Source organism: Macaca fascicularis, chromosome 15, assembly GCF_037993035.2.
Source record: "Macaca fascicularis isolate 582-1 chromosome 15, T2T-MFA8v1.1".
Taxonomy (NCBI): Eukaryota; Metazoa; Chordata; class Mammalia; order Primates; family Cercopithecidae; genus Macaca; species Macaca fascicularis.
This window is the reverse complement of record NC_088389.1, coordinates 62,489,823-62,509,204: the sequence shown is the minus strand read 5'-3', so window position 1 is coordinate 62,509,204 and position 19,382 is coordinate 62,489,823. Positions and strand designations below refer to the sequence as shown.

The following is a 19,382-nucleotide window of genomic DNA, read 5'->3' as shown; positions in this document are numbered from 1 at the left end:
CCCTGCAGGGGGCAGGGCTGGGCAATAATGGGGCAAACGCCAGCCTGACACAGGTTAATATTCAGACTGGGAAGGGGATCCAGGGTCAGAAAGAAGCTCTGGAGAGTGCAAGATGGTTCTAGCAAGTTGGCTTTCTGGAGGAAGTGGGGTTGGAGGACATGGGGACTCTGGGGAGCATGTGTGAGACAGGGTGGGGTGCAGGCCCCTTTTGTGACCTCAGGAAAGCAGAGTGAGGGCACTCGGGCAGACGCTGGGCTCCTGCCATTGCCTCCAGCTGCTTTCTTTGACTGCACCCTTTGGCCAAGGCCTCCAGAAGCCCTGCTCTGCTAAAGCTCCCTCTCAGGGATGAGGGGGCCCGGGAGGGCCCAGGGCGACCAGCAGATTCTCGGAACCACAGAAGTTGAGCCTGTAGGCCAATGTCCTCCTTTTACAGGTGGGAGAACTAAGGTTCAACAAACCCGGGTCACATGCCTGAAGCCACAGGCTCTCGGCACAGGGCCTGGCTGGGGTTTGGGTTGTCAGCTCCAGCTTGAGGCTCTTTCCACTACAGTACAGTTCGAGGCCTACACATCTATACAGAAACAGGTTTATGCAAGTGGGCAGCGGCTAGGGCCCCATCAGCCTGCCACAGACTGCACGCCTGCTGGGATATGACTGGCAAGCTTCTTCACTCCCCACGTGAGGTGGCTCATATTTATTCTGCACTCTCACCCAATTCCAAACCAAACCCTGGCACTTCTCTCCCAGAGGCAGGCTGTGCATCCCACATCCAAACATCTGAAATCTGAAAGGTTCCAAAATCGGAAACTTTCTGAGCATTGACATGATGCTCAAGGGAAATGCTTGTTGGAGCATTTTGGATTTCAGATTTTTTTGATTTGGGAGCTCAGCTGGTACAATGCAAATATTTCAAAATCTGGAAAAATCTGACATGCTTCCGGTCCCAAGCATTTTGGATTAGGGAGAGTCAACCTATACCATAACTGGGGGCTGAGTCCTGGAGTCTGCCAGTCACATTCTACCACTTCTTGGCTAGCAGACCTTGAACAAGTGACTTCACCCCCCGGGCCTCAGTTTTTTCATCTGTAAGAGGGGGCGACAAGGGGGCAACTGCAAGGGCACCATGAGGTAAGTTTGTGAAGGAGCCGTGAGGATGGTTACTTTTCTACGCAGCTTATATCCATTAACTCTTAGCTTCCCATCAGGTAGGAATGATTATTGTTCCCATTTTACAGTTGAGGAGACTGAGGCACAGAGAGGTCAAGTGACTTGCCCAAGATCATACAGCTAATATGTAATCAAGAGGGTGGGATTAGGGGTGACACTTTGGCATGCACCACTTCTCCTCCCCGTTCAGCCCTAATGAACCGATGTACTGCTCCCTGCCCATCCCCCCAGGGAGGCAGTAGGGCAATGGAGGAGCTAGTACCTTGCTGTGCTGTTCCAGGTGGCAAAAACACCAGCCCCATGCCTAAGTATTCCCTGAGATGGGTTTTCTGCTGCCGCCTCTGTCACCTCCCTGGCTGCAGTCCTGACTCAGAGACCCCTGTCAGCCTTCCTCTGTTCTCTCTTCTGTGGGATGGGGACAGCCACCCATGGAGTGTCTGCAGTGCCTGCCCTTCGTCCTGCCTGCAGGTGATTCCAGAGGAGGGCGGGCATGCGTGCACGAGAGGGGCATGCGTGCACGAGAGGGGCAAGGCACAAAGGCAGGGCAATCACAGGGCTGCCCTACACACGGGCCCCAAAGGACAGGAAATGGAAGTCGAGTCTTCTCCTTGGAGGATCCCTGACTTGACCCTCCAAGCGCTCGACCCCGGCCACCTCTCACCCTGGAGTCTGACCCACTGCCTCCCAAAGCCAGGCTAGACCTCCAGCGGGCCTCCGCGTGAGCGCCTGCATTTACCGTGAAAAATGAAAACATCACCTCACAAAGCACTCTGTCTTCCTGGCGCCCATTAGACCTCCATCTAGAATAAACTTGTCCTTTCTTCTGTCATTTTTCCTCTCTAATTCACATTATCATCAATTTACTGCTTGACACAGTCATTCCCGGCTCTGCTTTCTCTCTAACCCCTTTACAGCGGCCACAGGCGCTCCTATTCTAATCCTAATTGACCTCGTCTGGCCTTTCTTCCTGCCGGGACCAGGACCCCAGCCCCCTTGCCAGCCTGGGGCCCCGGTGGGATGCTGAGTCACAGCTGCCCTGGCCGAGGGACATTCTCCCAAGAAGTCAAAGCGCCCCAGTCCTTCTGCTTCATCCCCTGGCATCGCTGATCCTCACCTTGGCCTTTCCTGGGAAGGAGGCTTCAGCCAGGCTGGCCAAGGTGTCAGCAGCACGTGCAAGGGTGTGTGCCAATGGGAGTGGGGATGCGAGCGTGTGTCTGTGTGTGTATGTGCATGTGTGTGCGTGTGTGTATGAGTGTGTGAGCGTGTGTGTGCTTGTGTGTGTGCTTGTTTGTGCATGTGCGTGAGTGTGTGCATGTGTGTGTGAGTGTATGTGGGTGTGCACATGTGTGAGTGCATGCATGTGTGAGTGTATGAGTGTGTGAGCGTGTGTCTGTGTGTGTGTGAGTGCAGTGTGAGCGTGTCTGCATGTGCGTGTGTGTGTGCATGCATGTGTTAGTGTATGAGTGTATGTGAGCTTGTGTCTGTGTGTGTGCATGGATGTGTGAGCATGTCAGTGTGCATGTGTGTATGAGTGTGTGTCTGTGTGAGTGTGTGTATGAGTGTGTCTGTGTGTCTGTGTGTGCATGTGCATGTGTGTGCATGAGTGTGTGCATGTGTGTGTATGAGTGTGTGAGCATGTCTGTGTGTGCATGTGTGTTTGCGTGTGCATGTAGTGTGCATGTCTGAGTGTGTGCGTGCATGAGTGTATGAGTGTGTGTGAATATGTGTCTGTGTGAGTGTATGAGTGTGTGAGCGTGGGTCTGTGTGTGCATGCGTGTGTGTCTGTGTGTGCGTGTGTTTAGAGTCTCACCTGTTCCACAGCCCACCAATGTAGCAGGCACACCAAGGGACCTCCTGACAGCTTTCCATGCCCTGGCGCCCTCCCCAGATGTCACAAATAATCCGTGTAGGTCTCCCTGCCCTGGGGCATTCTCTCACACCATGCCAAAGACACTGTGGGGCAGGGCAGCCAGGAGAGGTGAACGGGCCTGGAGCTATTTGCAAAGCTGTGGGTTGGGGAGCCAGCAATCTCACCCATCTTCAGGAAGCTGGGATCACTGCTTCCTTCGCCCTGCACATCTCAAGAGAGCATGCGTGCAGCTCCTGTTGGAATGAGGCTGCAGGGATGACTATCCTCAATTTACATCTGAGGCAACTGAGGCCCAGACCTGCCTAGGCTCATGCAGGTTATAGAGTTGGGCAGCGCAGGGACCATTTCTCATGTTTGTTGCTGCCCAATATCGTGTGTGCTCTTCCTGTGTTTGTAGAGATTCTGTAGTAGGAGGCCTGCTTCTTTGAGCCAGAAGTCAGAACCCATCCTCCCAGCTTCCCTTGCTGCTAGGGCACAGGACTGTTACATGGGCTCTGCCAATTAGACTTTCTTGTATATGACCTTGATTGAGAAGGGAGCCCACTTGAAGCAGTGGGCTGGGGGACTCCATCTGTTGGGAGTGGCTGGCAAAGGCATCCAGCTTTGGCTGGGGGCCGGACAGAGCTTCTGGTGCCTAGTCCGGAGCACCTTGGGTAAAGTTACAGCAGAGTGGAGCTGCAGGGTGGGTGCCGGCTGGCAGCAGGGCTGCTAATGCTAGTGCAACACTGGTTGTGTGGTTGGTGGTGTCCCATACCTACCTCTTTTTGGTCCTCCTGGAGATTCTAGGAGTCCCAAATATCCCTTAACTAATTCGTTTTCTGCTTAAGCCACTCAGAGTGGATTCTGTTGTTTGCAACTGAAAGTCTGACAGATACAGACAGTAACCTGCTTTCAAAGCTGGACCAGAGCCAGCCTCATCACTCACACACAGGCCTGAGTATTCAGGACTCAGGACTCCCAAGGCCTGTTTCTACAGAGGGGTGAGGACTCTTTTCCTGGCTTTGGTGTTGTTCAAACTGCGAATCAGTCAGGGAGAGGAGAGTACAACATCACACACTGGTTCCAGAAATAGGCTCTGGTGTCAGGGTGACCTGAATTTAAATCCTCCTCTGCCACCCGAATGCTGTGTGACCTCAGGTGAATTAGTTCACCTTTCTGAGCCTCATTGTCCTCTTCCGTATAATAGAGACAATAATATGTGCTCTGTAGGGTTGCTGAGAGGACAAAATCAGATAGCCCACGTGGAAAGAGTTTTGGGTGCCTGGTACAATTAGCAAGTGCTTATGTAGATGAATGGAGTTTTGCTTCCTCTTCCTCCTCTCCACACTGTCTCTGGGCCCCCTAAAGGTACTGAGCACTTCCCAGCACAGACATCCCTGCCTGAGGCTCCCACCCACAGCCTGTGAGCTCCCTGGGACAGAGTGTGCATCTTTTCCACAACAGGCACACAGCCCAAGCCGAACAACTGGAGCTGTGAACTAGATTTCACTCCAGCTTGAGTAGCAAAAGCCTTGGATGCGGTCTAGTCCCACCCTCCCCTCCCTATCCCCTCAGACCTACACAGTCAGGTCCAAACTCCCCAGCCTGGCCTTCAAGGGGCTGCTCTGTGCACACTCCACAGATTGCCCTACCTCCTACACCAAGCCTTTGCCATACGTGCCTGAGCTGTTTCTGCTAATTTATCTGCTTCCTGAATTCCCAGGCAAATAAATGACAGGCACTATCAACCTCTAGGACTCCTTGTATAAATGAGAAAAAGGTGTCCCTTTTGAGCAGGTACAGCCCCGTGCCAGGGCTCAGGGTTTTGTGCCATGCATGGGCTGGGGTTCAGCTCCCACTTGTCCCCTTGGGTAGTGCACAGTCATGTGTGGCAGCCCTGGGCCACCATGGCCTCCTTGGGGTCATCTCTCCATCAGAACGAACCTCTCCCACAGGCCAGTGTTCAGGTCTCCTGTGTGCCATATCCCCTGGGGTCTCCCAGAGGACTGGGATCAGGGCTCTGCCTGAGGCAGATTTCCTGGGAAGGACTCCCAGGTTTGGGCCTCATCTCCCTACCCCCAGCCCTGCTGGAAGACACTGGTTCAGGGAGCTCACAGCCAGCCCATGCCTCCCGTTTCCTGAGACTGACGTCTGGGTCAACTCAAATAGTCCACTTAAGAAAAAAACACTAGGTAAGTGGATATCTTGGTTCGATACTTAGAAATGATTTTGACCAAAACCAAAAAAGGAGTCTGAGAAGAGATCAATCTGCAGATTCTGCCCCTCTTGGAGACCACAGATAATAAGAAGCTAGGAGTCTTCTGCAAGGCTTGAAATCTCCTTCCTCAGGGACCTGCAGCACTAATGGGGATTGTTTCTTATTGAATCCCCAAGTCATCCATGACACATCAAAATCCTTTGGACAGCCAAAGGCCCCAAGTGCATGGAATGGTAGTAGCAAGAGAGAAGTGGTTTCCATACTGCGTGTCTGTCCTAATCACCAAATCAGGTGTGGGAAGGAGTCAAGGCTGAGATTACATGGCCTTTTTCACAGACCTATGGCTTGGCAACTTGAGTTTGAAGACACCAGGTTATGGCTTTTCTGATGAAGCCTGTTTCTCAGTCCTAAAATAATTAAGGATCCAGGGAATTAAAAGGTTCTTCCTTAAGGAGGCCTTGTTAAGTTGGACAGATAAACCTGGGTGGTCTCAGAGGGCCCTTCCATGTCTGACCTTTCACTGCTGTAAGTGGAAAATTCTTAGCTGACTGCTCGGGAGGGCTCCATGTTGCTGCCTGCAGGCTGACTGGCCAGCTCCACCTCCCAGATGGTGAGTGATGTGTTTGAGCCCATGCCTCTACTTCATGTCCCAGAACCGTTAGCTCCAACTGGCACTCATTAGCTGGTTTCATGTAAGCTCATTCCAACAAAACAGAAGGCTCCTCTTGGCCTTCTGAAGGCCGAGTTAGACTTGCATGGTCTTTGCAGTGGCCCAAATCTTGATGACGTTCACAGATAAGACTGCCACCAGTCACGGACAATCTGCCAATCCAAGGCTTGGGCAGAGGGTGGGCACCAGCTGAGCTCTAAATGGCATGCTTTGTCAGACCTCCAGCCACGGGTAACCAGGTTCCAACGGAGCCGGCTCTGGTGATGTCCATGCAGAGATCACTAATCAATCACTGGGCATCAGGGCCTTTATCAAGATAGTCTCCAGGAAGCCACTACCAATCAAGTCAAGTTGGTATCTTTACTGACACTTATTTAGAGAGTTCTCGCCTGAATATTTCATGATTCTTAAGAAATACAAGTTACTCACAGGTAGGCACTACTTTTCCTACCTTCCTCTTTCTCCTTCGATGCCCCTTCTTTCCTCTGTTTCCCTTCTGTGCCATTTTTCCTAACCCACCAAAACATCTGGGGGAGGGAGGAGGGCATGGGCAGGGCTACAGCAGTGTTTACTACCCTAAGGCCCCCACTATACTCCATGTGTCTGGGGAAGCTACCCACCCAGCTCAGTGACCAGACCTCAGGATGTCAAGGGACCCAGGCCAATGAGGAGGCCTGGATGGGGTAGCCGATGGCCCAGGGGCCCCGCAGGGCCTCTGCCAGTACTCACCAAGCAGCCCCGGGTTGGGGAACCTCCAGGAGTCGTTGTACGAGGAATACTGAGGGTGGCTGTAGGGACTCCCGGAAAACTCACTCCCTGTGTATGGTGGGTGGAGAGAGAAACAGGAAGCAAATGTCAAATCCAGTTCAGAAAAGGCCCTGGCTCCCAGCCAGCCTGGTTACCAATGGCATTTGCCTCTTCTATGAACTTCAGGAGCTTTTGTAACTAACAAAAGCAAGTCAGGTCCACATCCTTATGGAGTGGGCAGCTGTCACTGGCATTGTCTGTATTTCCCGTCCTTATCAGTGGGAGTGAACAGCAGACTCTCACATGTGTACCATGGAACTCCCATGTTGTTCCGTGGCCCCATTTGCCAGATATTCCTTGGGGCCATTGGCCCATTTTACATATGAGAAGGCTGATGCTCAGGTCATCTCACAAAATGGTCTTGATACACCTTGCTAACTTCAAGGCTGCAGACTGCTTGGTTCGCATTCCTGAGTGAAGCCAATCCAGGACCTCAGGATGGGCTCAGTTCTACCCCCCACCTGCTCCTGAGTGGCTCTGGACAGAGAACCCAAAGGTAACCTCAACCCTAGCCTGGCCCTCTGTGCTGTGAAGGCAGGGGTGGCTGTCCCTGGGGCCTCAGTTTCGTCAGGAAGATGAGACTTGGGTAGAGGGTGGGCACCAGCTGAGCCCTAAATGGCATGCTTTGTCAGACCTCCAGCCACGGGCAACCAGGTTCCAGAGGGCCTCCAGGCCCTCTGCCTGGAGGAGGCAGACAGAACTGTACTGAAATGACTGTGCTGAAATGAAACGACAAGCCAAAGGGCTAGGGGAGCACAGAAGAGGGAGTGGTTGGGGCCTTTTGGGCACTGGGGAGGGGGCAGCTGTTGGCAGCTGTGGACGTGCTTGGGCAGGAGCTGTGAGGTATGCCAGGGTGTGAAGAGCATTGTGGGGCATGGTGGCACTCGAGCATGGTTCACTCTGGCCAGGTGCTCATGGAGCAGTGATGCCTGCCTCTGGCACTTCCCTGGGCTCTGGGTGCCGGTTCCAGGAGAGCCTCTTTACTACTGGCTAGGTCACTAGGAGGAGAGTTCACAATTCTGTCCCTTACCACCTTGCTGCCTTGGTCTTATAGCCGGTAGGGCCTGCCTGTCCTTTCCCCATGGCTAGGGGCTCCCAGAGAGTAGACTTCAGCCTGGACTCATTGCCAGGTGCCCAGTACCCGGCAGAGTGTATTCAGTAGAGGCCCCGGAACAGGGCATGGGAAGCTGGCTACTGCTGGGTACAGAGCATGGGAGCCCTTCCCTGCTGGAGATAACAGGAGTTACTTAGCCCCGTAAGCCCATCTGCAGCCCCAGCCTGCCTCCACGATCTCCTACAAGGATGCTTACAAAGGGCCGAAGCGTGAGAGATTCCGGAAGGGGCCAGCCAGAACCCGGGAGCGAGAGCCAAGAGCCTGCTCTCTCCCCTGCAACCCAAGCCTAGAGGTGGGCCCCTGGGGCTCTGCCAGGTGGGGCAGGAATAATGAAGCAGGACTGAGGGTCCAGCCGCTCCCACTCCCTAGGTCTAGCTGGCTTCCCCTGCACCTCACAACCACAGGCAGAGTGTGTCCACACACACACACACACACACACACACGCACGCTCGCGCTCCTCCTCGGGCCTCTCTGGGGGCCACTCCCAGCCTGACAGGCTGAGCCTTCCAATTCTCTGTTTTTTATGCCTCAGTGGTCAGGGTGTCAGGTTCCGGCATGCAGAGGGAGAGCCTAGTGACAGTGGGCCGCAGCCGCCTGGTCCCGGCATATCCATCAGCGCCACGCAGCCTCCTCCTCCTCAAGGGCCGGTGGGGGAGTAGAGAGACAGCGCAGCCTGGAGGACAGGGACAGCGCCCTCCCCTTGGGGCTCTGGGCACCTGTGGAGCTGCCCTATCAGAGGCACTTCATGACAGTGCCGAGCCCAGGGCATTGGGCTACTGTGGCAAAGGCCACCTCTGCACCTTGGTTTAGCATCGCCTCTGCTGCCTGGCCCAGCTCCAAGGCCACTTCTTCCAGGAAGCCTCCCAGATCTCCAGCCCCACAAAGTGCAAGTCTCAGGTCCATCTGGCTGGAGTTAGTTCATTGTGGACATGTTATCCATCCCTAGATTGGCTTTGGCTCCTGCAAAGGGCCATAAACAGCTCCCAATTCCTTCACAGAATGTACCTAAGTCAGTGTCACCCATGATCCTCGACCCTGTCTCCACCTTCCTAGCCTTACAGTGGTGAGGGTAGAGGTCCTTGGATACCTCTTCCTCTGGGAAGCCCCTCTTCCACCCCTCCTCAGCTGGCCGCAGTCTCCCGTGTGGTTCTGCAGCACTGGCTTTGCCCTGACCTACAGGGGAGTCCGTTGTGCGTGGGCGTGCTTGGCCCTGCAGGTCCGTTGGATTCCTCTCTGCACCTGTGTGCCACCCTCACCCCAGCTTGATGCCCAGTCCACAGCAGACAATGGGTGTCTGAACAATCCCTGGTTGCTCACCAGCTCTCTGCAGCACGGGGAAGCCTTCCCTGATCACTGTTTTTAAAAGGGAAGCTCCTTCCACCCATCTCTCTTTCTTGCTTTTTTTTCCTCCATAGAGCTGATCACAATCCAGCTTGTCTTGTTTATCCTTCATCTTATTCTAATCTGCCTCTTCCACTAGGATGTAAGCTCCATGGGGGCAGGGAGTTTTGTCTGTTCACGTCTTGATCCCAACCTCTAGCATGGTGCCTGGCCTCCAGTAGGCAGGAATAATTATTTATTGAATGAATGAATGAATGAATGAATGAATGAAGACTCCTAGGTCAATCAGGCACACGCTTCCAGAGCAGACTCTCTAACGCAGGCGATGGCTCTCACTACCTCCATGATTAGTACCCACAGCCAGGGGTGTGTTGGACACCTGCTATGTGCCAGGGTCCAAATAAATTTCTCCTATTCCATTGCCCACCACACCATACTGCCCCTTGGTGGGAGAAATGAGCCCACCAGGGACTGGCTTGCCTGGTGTGCTAAGAGTGGTAGTGTGGTGGGCACCCCCAACATGGGGCCCCTGCCCTGTGAGAGCAATATACTCTGGGTAAGGGGTGTTTGACCATGTACGGGTCATGAGGCCGACCTAGAGGCTGGTTCAGCCACCTGCCAGGGACTCTGGGATGGTGTCTGATTATCTGAAGTGCCACATAGGAAGCCGTCTGAGTGTAGGGAGCCCTCACCCCATGAGATATGGAGAAGCCAGGTCCTCAGTCACCAGTCCAGAGAAGGCCTGGGAACACTTTCTGGGAGTAGAAGGGACCACGTGAACCAGGCCTTGAAGGGTGGGTAGGACTTTGATGGCAGAGAGAAGCAGGCATTCCAGGCACAAGCAAAGGTCTGGCAGTGGGGCTGGGCAGAACGTGGCCCCTGAATGGCCAGGTCTCCCGTGAGACCCCAGCAGAGGCAGCTGCAGGGCAGAGCAGGTGTGGGGCAGGAGTGTAATGCTTTTCTCTCATTAGGGCTGGGATCAGCCAAGGCTTCAGACTGGTGAGTGCCGGAATCTGGAGGACAGGCTGGAGGAGGACACGCTGCAGTCAGGGGGCCCCTCCAGGTGGCTGTGGCCACGGTCTAAGCAAGCGGGACTGGACCTGAGAGATGACACAGCAGTGGCATCCTTAGGCACAAAATGATGTTCCTCATGTGCAGGAAGGACGTTCTCGGGGAAGGAAATGAGAACCTCCAGAGGTGCAGCCAGCAGGCCCAAGACAAAGATCCCACAATGAACCCCTTTCAGATGACTGTGCCCAGCACAAGGGACACCATGGGCCCTTCACCTCCTCCTAACTGACCCACACTTTTGGCATCTCTCAAAAATACTAAAGTGGCTGAAGAATGTCCCGAGAAGCCTGAGCCTGAGGTGATCGTGGGAAAGTGAGTCTCCACCTGGAAATGGGGCAGAAACCTTAAGGAGAATATAGGATTTTCCCACTAGGTGGCAAATGAGGGTTTGAATCAATTTGTCCCTATTTCAAGGTGCCAGGTGATGCCGGCCAGCTGTTGGGATTATTGGAATCAGAGAAAGGCGTCGTGGGGCCAGAGGAGGCAACTGCATAAGCAAAGGCAGGGAGGAGGGGCAGGCAGATGGCCCACGATGGGATTCCAGGGCACCCGGGCTGATCCCCTTCTCCAGATGCTGCTGACAGAACTGAGAACAGAGGGCTGGTCCCCTTCTAGGCCATGCTCCAGGCCACACCCAAGGTGTGCTCTGCTCTCTGCTCTTGCCCAGAGCTGCCCATGATGGAGGAGAAGACAGAAAATGGCCTTTGAAGTCACACAGACCCAAGATCCAGTCCGGGCTCTTCCTCTTCCAAGCTGTGTGGTTTTGGGCACGTGCATTCACCTGTTGAGTCTGTTTCTTCATCTATAAAATGGAGGGAAGGAAGATCCCTACTTCCTAGTGCGTATGGAGAAGATCAACTGACTTCATGTTTGCAGATGCTCTTTGCAAACCCCTGTGTGGTGGGAACTAGGTACCTTCTCTCATTGATCGGAGAGAGAACAAACTCAGAAATTCTGCCCCCACCCAAGCCCTCTGATCCCAGCTCCTCCCCCTGCCCCTTCACCCTTTGATCCTGGGCAGGTGGGAAGAGGAAGCCCAGTGACAGAAAGAAATACAGAGCTGCCGAAGCGTCAGAACAGAAAAGAACTGGCGAGATCGACATACTCAACACACGCTTGTGTTGCAGATTGGGAAACTGAGTCTCAGAAAGGAGAAGGGACTTGGCAGAGGCCCAGCACATGCAGTACCTCAGAGGCTGGGAAGACAGGAGGGAAGGGCTGCGTGGGAACTGTCTGGATGGTGGCCTTCGGAGAAAAAAAATGAAGGCGAGACTAGAAACAGAACGCTGGCAGTCAAGGAGCAGTTCCAAGGCCACGGCGCCTCATCCTCACAATAATCCCGGTGAGGAGGACACGGAGCAGAGGAGCCCGGGCTGGGGCAGAAGGAATGTGGCTTCCCACTGGGCATCTCAAGGCTGACAGTCACTCCCTGCATTCGCCTAACCCCGAGCAATGCACTTCTTCCTCCTTTCATGCAACAAATTCATCTTATGTTGAATCTCACCAACCTGTGCCATCACTCATAGTCACAGATGATCAGGCCTGGGATGAACTTTAGAGATACGTTCCCTCAACCTTTCTATCCCCAGGGTCTTTTAGCCAGTCAGGAACAGAGCAGGGCCTGGGATCCTGGACTGTACTCCCAGACCCCAGGGATCCCACCATCCCAAGGAACACCTGGTTGAGCTGGGCTAGCAGGAAATCTTCTCATCACACCCTTCTTCACCGCTGATGTATTTGAAATTTTCCAAACATACAGCAAAGTTGAAAGAATGTTATAGTGAACACCTATGTAGCCACCACCTAATTCTACCACCAATATTTTCTTATGCTTGCTCGTCATATGGATCTCCAACCCTCTAGCCTTTCCTTCATCTTAATGTGTATTTCATTTCCAAGTAAATGCAAACATCAGTACTCTTTCCCCTAAGTACTTCAGCATGCATATAATTAACTGAAGTTCATTATTTGTTTACAAGTTTTTTCTTTGGATATAAAATTTACACATAATGAAACACACAAATCTTAAACGTGCTATTGCTGTGTTTTGACAAATGCATAGACCTGTGTGACCCAAACCCCTACCAAGATATATTAATAGAACGTTGTCATCAGCACAGAGAGAAAATTCTGTCATACTGAAGAAGGGGGCCTATTGACCAAGCGAGAACCCAGCTCTCTGGGGAGGTAACTGAGTCATCCCCCCATGAACACAGAGCTCTGAGGTCAGCACTGACAGCCCCAAACCCCGATGGATGAAAGGGCCCCCGACCTGCAAATTCAAAGTTCCTCCAAAGCCATTACACAGAACAAAGCTAGAACATCTTTCCTCAAAGATGCAGAGAGAAAGCAGAGCCTTAAGAAATTTCAGATAAATGGTGGGTTTCCCCAGAACAGTACTGTCTTCCAAATATAGAAGATGCGACTGTAAAAACCAATGCAGTAACTAGAGAACACTGACTAAAATAAGTTTAAAAAGGGGTTATGATAAGATGCACTTAACGCAGCTGTCCTGGAGATCCCAGAGGCAGAAGCATCACCAGATTCAGAGGTGTTTCCAGCTTCCCCTTGGCTCAAAGCTCAGAGATGGCAAGGAAGTCAAAGTTTCCTAAAATTCTCAGAAATGACAGGTAAACGGGCTCAGTATAGCTCTTAATTAACCCAAAACGACACCTGCCAGATGACGGGGATTTGCAGAGCGCACTGGGGGCCGACCCCGTCTGCAGATGGTGGGCTCCCACCTCTGCTCCAGACCTTGGCCGGCTGCAATTAGCATACGGAAAGTCTTTCAAAGTGACTTCGCAGCCAAGTTCTGTTTCTGAAGGATTCAAACTGGGCTTTGAGAGAAAATCTTTGCAGAGGAGAAGGAGGAAGAAACAATTGAAAAGGACCATGAGGTTTCTTCAGCTCCTCTCCACGGCTCTGCAGAACTGCACGAAGTGCACGGTGGCTCAGGGATCAGCGGGTACCCGGGATGTTGCGAGACCAAACTGTTGACGACTAGAGTGAGCGTCGGCATCACACGCAGCCTCGGCCAGGCTTTCATGATACACATGGATGGATACTCCCGCTATACACGTACACATGCTTATAATGTATATGTGTATGTATACACAATAATATGTATAATATTTATAATATACAGATGTATGTATGTTGGATGTGTATACACACACACATACACACACACTGGATTCTGCAGCTGTGTCAAAGCCTCTCAGAGTGACCTTGAACAAGTCATTTTTCACCAAGTCTCAGTTTTCTCATCTGTAAAAGTGGTGTGTTTGGAAGAAATGGAAATAAGTGACCTCCAAGGGCTTTCAGCTCTCAGAAGCTGCCTTCACTGCACCCACGCCGAGCCTCACCCCCTCGCAGGCCAAGGCTTCTCACCGTCCCTCTCTCCACAGCAAGATCTTCCTGGGCTCCCAACAGGGAGATGAAAACCCGAGCTCAGTAAAGGTCAGCCCTGTCAGCCCCGACAACCGCGCATCGATCCATTGCTGGGAAAAACCTCTCTCCCACCACTCAGGTCAGCCTCGAAGGCCTTCAGAAAAACAGCGGGAAGAGAAAAACCGAGAGAGAGGGTGCGCGTGAGGGCAGAATGCACAATGGGTTTCACTTCTGGTTCTCCCGAGGGCCGCGGACCCCACAGCTGGATGGCCGGCTGCGTGAGCCCCAGGCAGCCTGGCGTGGAGGCCAGGGCTCTGCTACCTGCCAGCTGTGCGGTGGCCAAGTGGCCTTTCCGGGCCTCAGTGTGGTCCTCTGTAAAGAAGAGGCTGTTGTGTCCCCTTCCTGTTGTCTACAACTACAAAAACCCAAATCCAAGGATCCTTTAGGGAATTCAGTGGACACAAACTCCACTGCTGCGTCATGGTGCCTCTGCCACAGGGCACATGTCCAACTCCACCAGCTGGCCATGCGTCACAGGCAAGAGCTGGGGGCCTCGGGACACATGGGGCCGGGAGGAAACAATCGATGGGCTCCTGGTGTTTGAAGGGGGCAAGTGTCAGTAGCCACAGGACTTCCATCTACCTAGATCTGTTGTCTTTGCCTCCAAGGCTGACCTTTCTTTCTGCAACCTGCCTGGCCCCTGCAGGCATTTCCATTTGAGATTGCTGGCTATGCCATGGCACATTTTGAACAACTCTGGTCCAAGTTTAATCCACTTTGCTGCCGTGGTCTTATTCCAAAATTCTGTCCTGTCCTGCCCTCATCTAAGCAAACAGTGGGCATGTACAAATGACCCCCCGAAGCCTCACTGGGGTGCAAGACAACACCTGATTTGTGTGCACGCATGAGGGGGGAGGGGTACTGCGGTGCCCTGTCCTGGGAGTGCCCACAGGTAGCACTTTGTGAAGATCAACACCCAAGACGCCTCCTGGTGGCGGTCAAGGCCCTCCCACTGCCTGCATCCCCCACTCCACCCCCACCCACCACAAGCCATATTCCAGGCCAACTGCACCACCAGTTGTTCTGCACACCTACTCCACGGGGCCATCTCCATCTCTCATGCTATTTCCTTCATCCGAAACACCACCTTGCTTCCCTTCCCCATGTCCAATTCTCCTATTTGTCAAGACCCAGTTCAAATACCACCTCCTCCAGGAAGCCTTTCTGGATTAATCATCCCAGCTGAGAGCAGTCCCCCACTGGTCCCTGAGTCCCCAGCCCTGGGTCTATCACTGCCATGTCCCAGGGCACACAGATTCAGGGCTGTCTGTGACCGTATCTTGCTTCCCCTGCTGTTGGGTCTGGATCCTCCTCAATGGCAGGAACCAAGGCTGACCATCTGTGACTGACAGGTCCTTGCAGCCCCACCCCCAGCACAGGGCCTTGCCCACAACACCAATGCAGACTGAGTGAGCACTAAGTGTGCCCAGCAGATGTTCCTTGAGCCAGGCCCTTTCAGAGAACAGAAAAGGTCATGGAATCTTGGAAAGATTCTCTAGAATCTCTAGAAAGAGTTAGTGAAACACCAGTCCTGATCTTTGCTAGAAACATGGAGACAGAGAGACAGAGAAAGGGAATAAGACACATAGAAAAGAGAAGCGGGCTGTGTTTGCTGCAGGAACCACTGTGCAGGTCCCATGAGTGAAAAGGGACACCGGTGCTCTCCCGAGCGGCTTAGCACTCACCCGCAGGCCTCAGTAGACCTCCCCTGCCACATAATGACAGCACTCAGTTCGGCTCACTTCAAAAGAGCACAAAAGTACAAGCTAAAATAAAAAGACACAACTTTTCTAAAGGGAGAAGCAAAAAAAAGAGCAGGACCAGACTGAAGCTGGGTTGCAAAGATAGGAAGGCTCTAGGTTTTTTCCTTAGCACCTTTTCTCTGCATCCATTTGGCCACTGGCAGATGCTTGATCCGGAAACCTGAAGAGTTTCTTAGAATGTCCAGAATGTTACCAGAAGTCCCCATCCCAGGGCCTAACCACCCGGCCCCAGGTTCTGCAGAGTTGAGTGGGAATAACATTGAATTGCATTCCCAGGAAAATCCAACTCACGTATTCGTAATAAGTGTCAAATAAACTCACTAGGTTCTCGTGTGTCCAGCCTCAACTGGGTTTGTACAGGCAGTCATACACACTTTCCATGGTTCTACTTGGAGCAACTTCAGAGTTGGAATGAATGATTTAAAAGGTAGGGCATAGTAGAAAGTAACATTTCTCCCCAAGTTTCTAAAGTTCTTCACTGTCCTCCTATGCTAAATTTGGGGAAAGCTTACCTTAAACTTTGATTTGGGGACTATGTTTTACTTTTAGACCCATATACTGGTGATGCTCTGTATTTTGGTGAATCCATTTAGTTCAGCATCCACTGTGGTCCTACTCCAATCAGAACTCAGAGCTAGGCCCCCAGTAGGGAATACTCAGTAAAATGCGCCTAGGCTTCAGTCCTCAGGGAACTCCCTGTATTAAAGGGGATTCTTAGACCCAAAACTAGACATTCAGGTGCCAGCAAAAGGCAAAGTGGATTCAGAAGCAGAGTAGAAATGGAAATTCATTCTAGCTAGGGTATCAAGGAAGGCTTCCTGTGAGAAGTGGCTGCAATGAGGGCTTCAGAGGACATTCAAATGTTGTCCTTTAGTGGCATTCAGTACCAAAATCTGTCCCATCACCTGCCAGCTCAGGCTGCATCATTGCTGAGTCAAAGTGTACTGCCTCTGTCCCCAGGGAAGGGAGTTCTCACTTTCTTCCAAGCAAGAGGCCAGTAAGCAGGACGCATGCGGTGCTGACATGGAATGGGCCACAAAGACACGACTGTCCTTGCTTTCAACTCCCCAATGAGGCAGCTGAGAATGTAGGACACTGGCCGATAAACCCGACTCCTGACAACTCTGAACCACATCACGGTTTTTGTAAATAATTGTAGAAAGAAGGGTGCTGATTTTCTGCACAGGCATTGAGGGCAGCAGTGGCTGCCAGTCCGTGCTGGTGCTGGGAGGTGGTGGAAAGCCCCTGGGTGTGCAGCCAGTCAGTCCCAGCCAAAGCCCAGCAGCCACTTAGCTGGGCAGCCTCAGAGAAGTCTCCTGAATCTCTGAGCCTGAGTTCCTAATTTGCAGTATGGTAATTACAACACTCACAGGACTAAATATTGATGCATTTCAAAGTCCTTTGTGAATTAAAAAGTATTATACAAATGTGAGGGGCTGTTTGATACTCAGCTCAGTCCTTGGCACATAGCACATGCTTTGTGTGTCTGTTGCAAAAACGGATACATTGGTACTTTCTTATTTTTTAGCAAAAATTATATTTCAGGATGTTTTTCTCATATTTCAACAAATGCCTAAAATTCTTGATTGTAAGGAAAGCCTCAAACTAGGAGTCTGAGTCTGACCTTCCGTCTCTACCTGTCCCTTCCGGGTTCACTTAGCCTCAGTTTCCCCAAATGGACAACGGCAGGGTGGGAAACGGACAAGATTGGTTTCCAGTCTTTCTGCCTCTAAGGAATAGTTTTCCTCCCCCCAGTTTCTGCCCAAATGACTCTTTGCCTGCTTAAATTATGAATCCAACCCATACCTTTTAAAAATGTTCTATGAGGCTTTGTGTGTGTGTGGGCAAATAGATAATGTCCACAAGGCTGACTGGAAAGCTAAAATCAGTCCCCAGCCTTTATTACGGGCTCCCAGCCTCCAAAAATGGCTCAGTCCCCTCCAGCTTGGAGACCCTCAAACCTCCTGGCACATTCCCAAGGCCTTCAGGAACTCCTTTGCTCAGCCCAAAGCTGACTTACTTTCCTGTGACCCAGACCTTGGCCTGTCCCTCAGAGCAGCCAGGGGTCCTCCTTGGAAGAAATCACCTCCCCTGGCTTGGCTGGGCTCAGCGCTGAGGCCTGAATGTCCCGCCGCTGACTAATGAGACGGAGGGTGAAGGTGTCATACCTTGCTGGGAAGTCGCAGTGCTAGTCCCGACCTGCGCTGCCTGCCATCAAATTTTAATGCTTCTGCTGACATATTTATGGAATACCTCACCAAGTGTTTGCAAGGAGACCAGACAAGATTTACCTCCACAATTACCACCACAACACTCAGGCTTCGCTGTGTGCTGAGAACTCAGCAGCACACAGGCTCCGATTTCCCCTGCGCCCCGAGGAACTTGCTCAATTCTGCACACCTTTCCTGCCCCCAGCAAGCCAGGCCTGGGGCTGGAGGAGGTGGAGATGAATCAGACACGGTCCCTGCCCACGGAGAGCCCACAGTCTGCGGGAGGGGCAGGCGCGCACATAAATTACTTGCAACCCTGGGAGGCTGGGGCCAGTGCACTGGTAAAAGTATGAGAGGCAGGCCGGGCTGAAGTAGGGAAGGGAGAGCTATTTCTTCTAACAGAGTCAGGGTCAAGGAAGAAGCCAAAGACCTGGGCTGGGCCTCCCAGCTGCTTCGGCTCTCCTGGGCACTCCTCTGGCTGGAAAAGCTCCCAGGGCCTCTCCCTTCCTCCCCCTGCCAGCCTCAGGGTCTCAGTAGCCCCTCTCCTTCAGTGTCTGTACCCTACATTCATTCCTTTGGGGTTCCTCTCTTGAGGCCAACTGAGAGTGGGATGTGCCCCCACTCCTTCCCCGGCTCCTCACCCTTCCTCACTGTGTCCGCAAATTCCTTTAAGTCTTATTGCTCTCCCACAGCAAAGCTGCCCTGAGGGGAGGTGGAGGCGGGCAGGAATAATGCAGTGACCCGGGCCAGTGGCTGTCAAGCCTTGCTGCACATTAAGAATCATCTGGGGGCCGGGCACGGCGGCTCACACCAGTAATCCCAGCACTTTGGGAGGCCGAGGCAGGCGGATCACGAGGTCAGGAGATCAAGACCATCCTGGCTAACACGGTGAAACCTCGTCTCTACTAAAAATACAAAAAAAAAAAAAAAAAAAAAAAAATAGCCAGGCATGGTGGCGGGCACCTGTAGTCCCAGCGACTCGGGAGGCTGAGGCAGGAGAATGGTGTGAACCCGGGAGGCAGAGTTTGCAGTGAGCTGAGATCATGCCACCGCACTCCAGCCTGGGTGACAGAGCGAGACTCCGTCTCAAAAAAAAAAAAAAAAAAAGGAATCATCTGGGGACCTGGCGTATTGGCTCACACCTGTAATCCCAGCACTCTGGGAGGCTGAGGCGGGTGGATCACGAGGTCAGGAGTTCAAGACCAGCCTGACCAACATGGTGAAACCCTATCTCTACTAAAAATACAAAAATTAGCCAGGCATGGTGGCGTGCGCCTGTAATTCCAGCTACTCAGAAAGCTGAGGGAGAAGAATCACTTGAACCTGGGAGGCAGAAGTTGCAGTGAGCCGAGATCGCGCACTGCAATCCAGCCTGGGTGACAGAGCAAGACTCTGTCTCAAAAAAGATAAAAAGAATCATCTGGGAAGCTTTAAAAATCCAGATGACCAGGCCACATCCCATACTAGTTCATAAGGAGCTTGGAGTGAGAGGGGGCAGATGGTAATAGTTGTCGAAACTTCCAAGATGACGCCAATGTACAGCAAGTTTGAGAGGCAGGAGGCAGGCACTCGGTACTCAGTGTGCGACACGTTAGAAGACCAGCCTCCTGCATCCACCCTCAACTCTATGAACCAGAATCTGCTCTGTGAGGTGATCCTGGTGATTTGGGTGCAATAAAGTTTGAGAAGCACTGATCCATGTTAAAGAGTTTCCCAGCATCC

The 19,382-nt window shown here is 52.5% G+C and overlaps 1 protein-coding gene across 2 annotated transcripts in view; it reads right to left on the bottom strand.

Moving 5' to 3' along the window:
* The window catches only part of PAX5 (paired box 5), a 199,264-nt gene that overhangs the window by 7,250 nt on the left and 172,632 nt on the right, over positions 1-19,382 (bottom strand). For both annotated transcript variants that reach the window (XM_005581286.5, XM_015436980.4), the window contains exon 9: positions 6,634-6,720. In XM_005581286.5, coding sequence (XP_005581343.1) covers positions 6,634-6,720 — 87 coding nt within the window. The remainder of the gene's footprint in view (positions 1-6,633; positions 6,721-19,382) is intronic.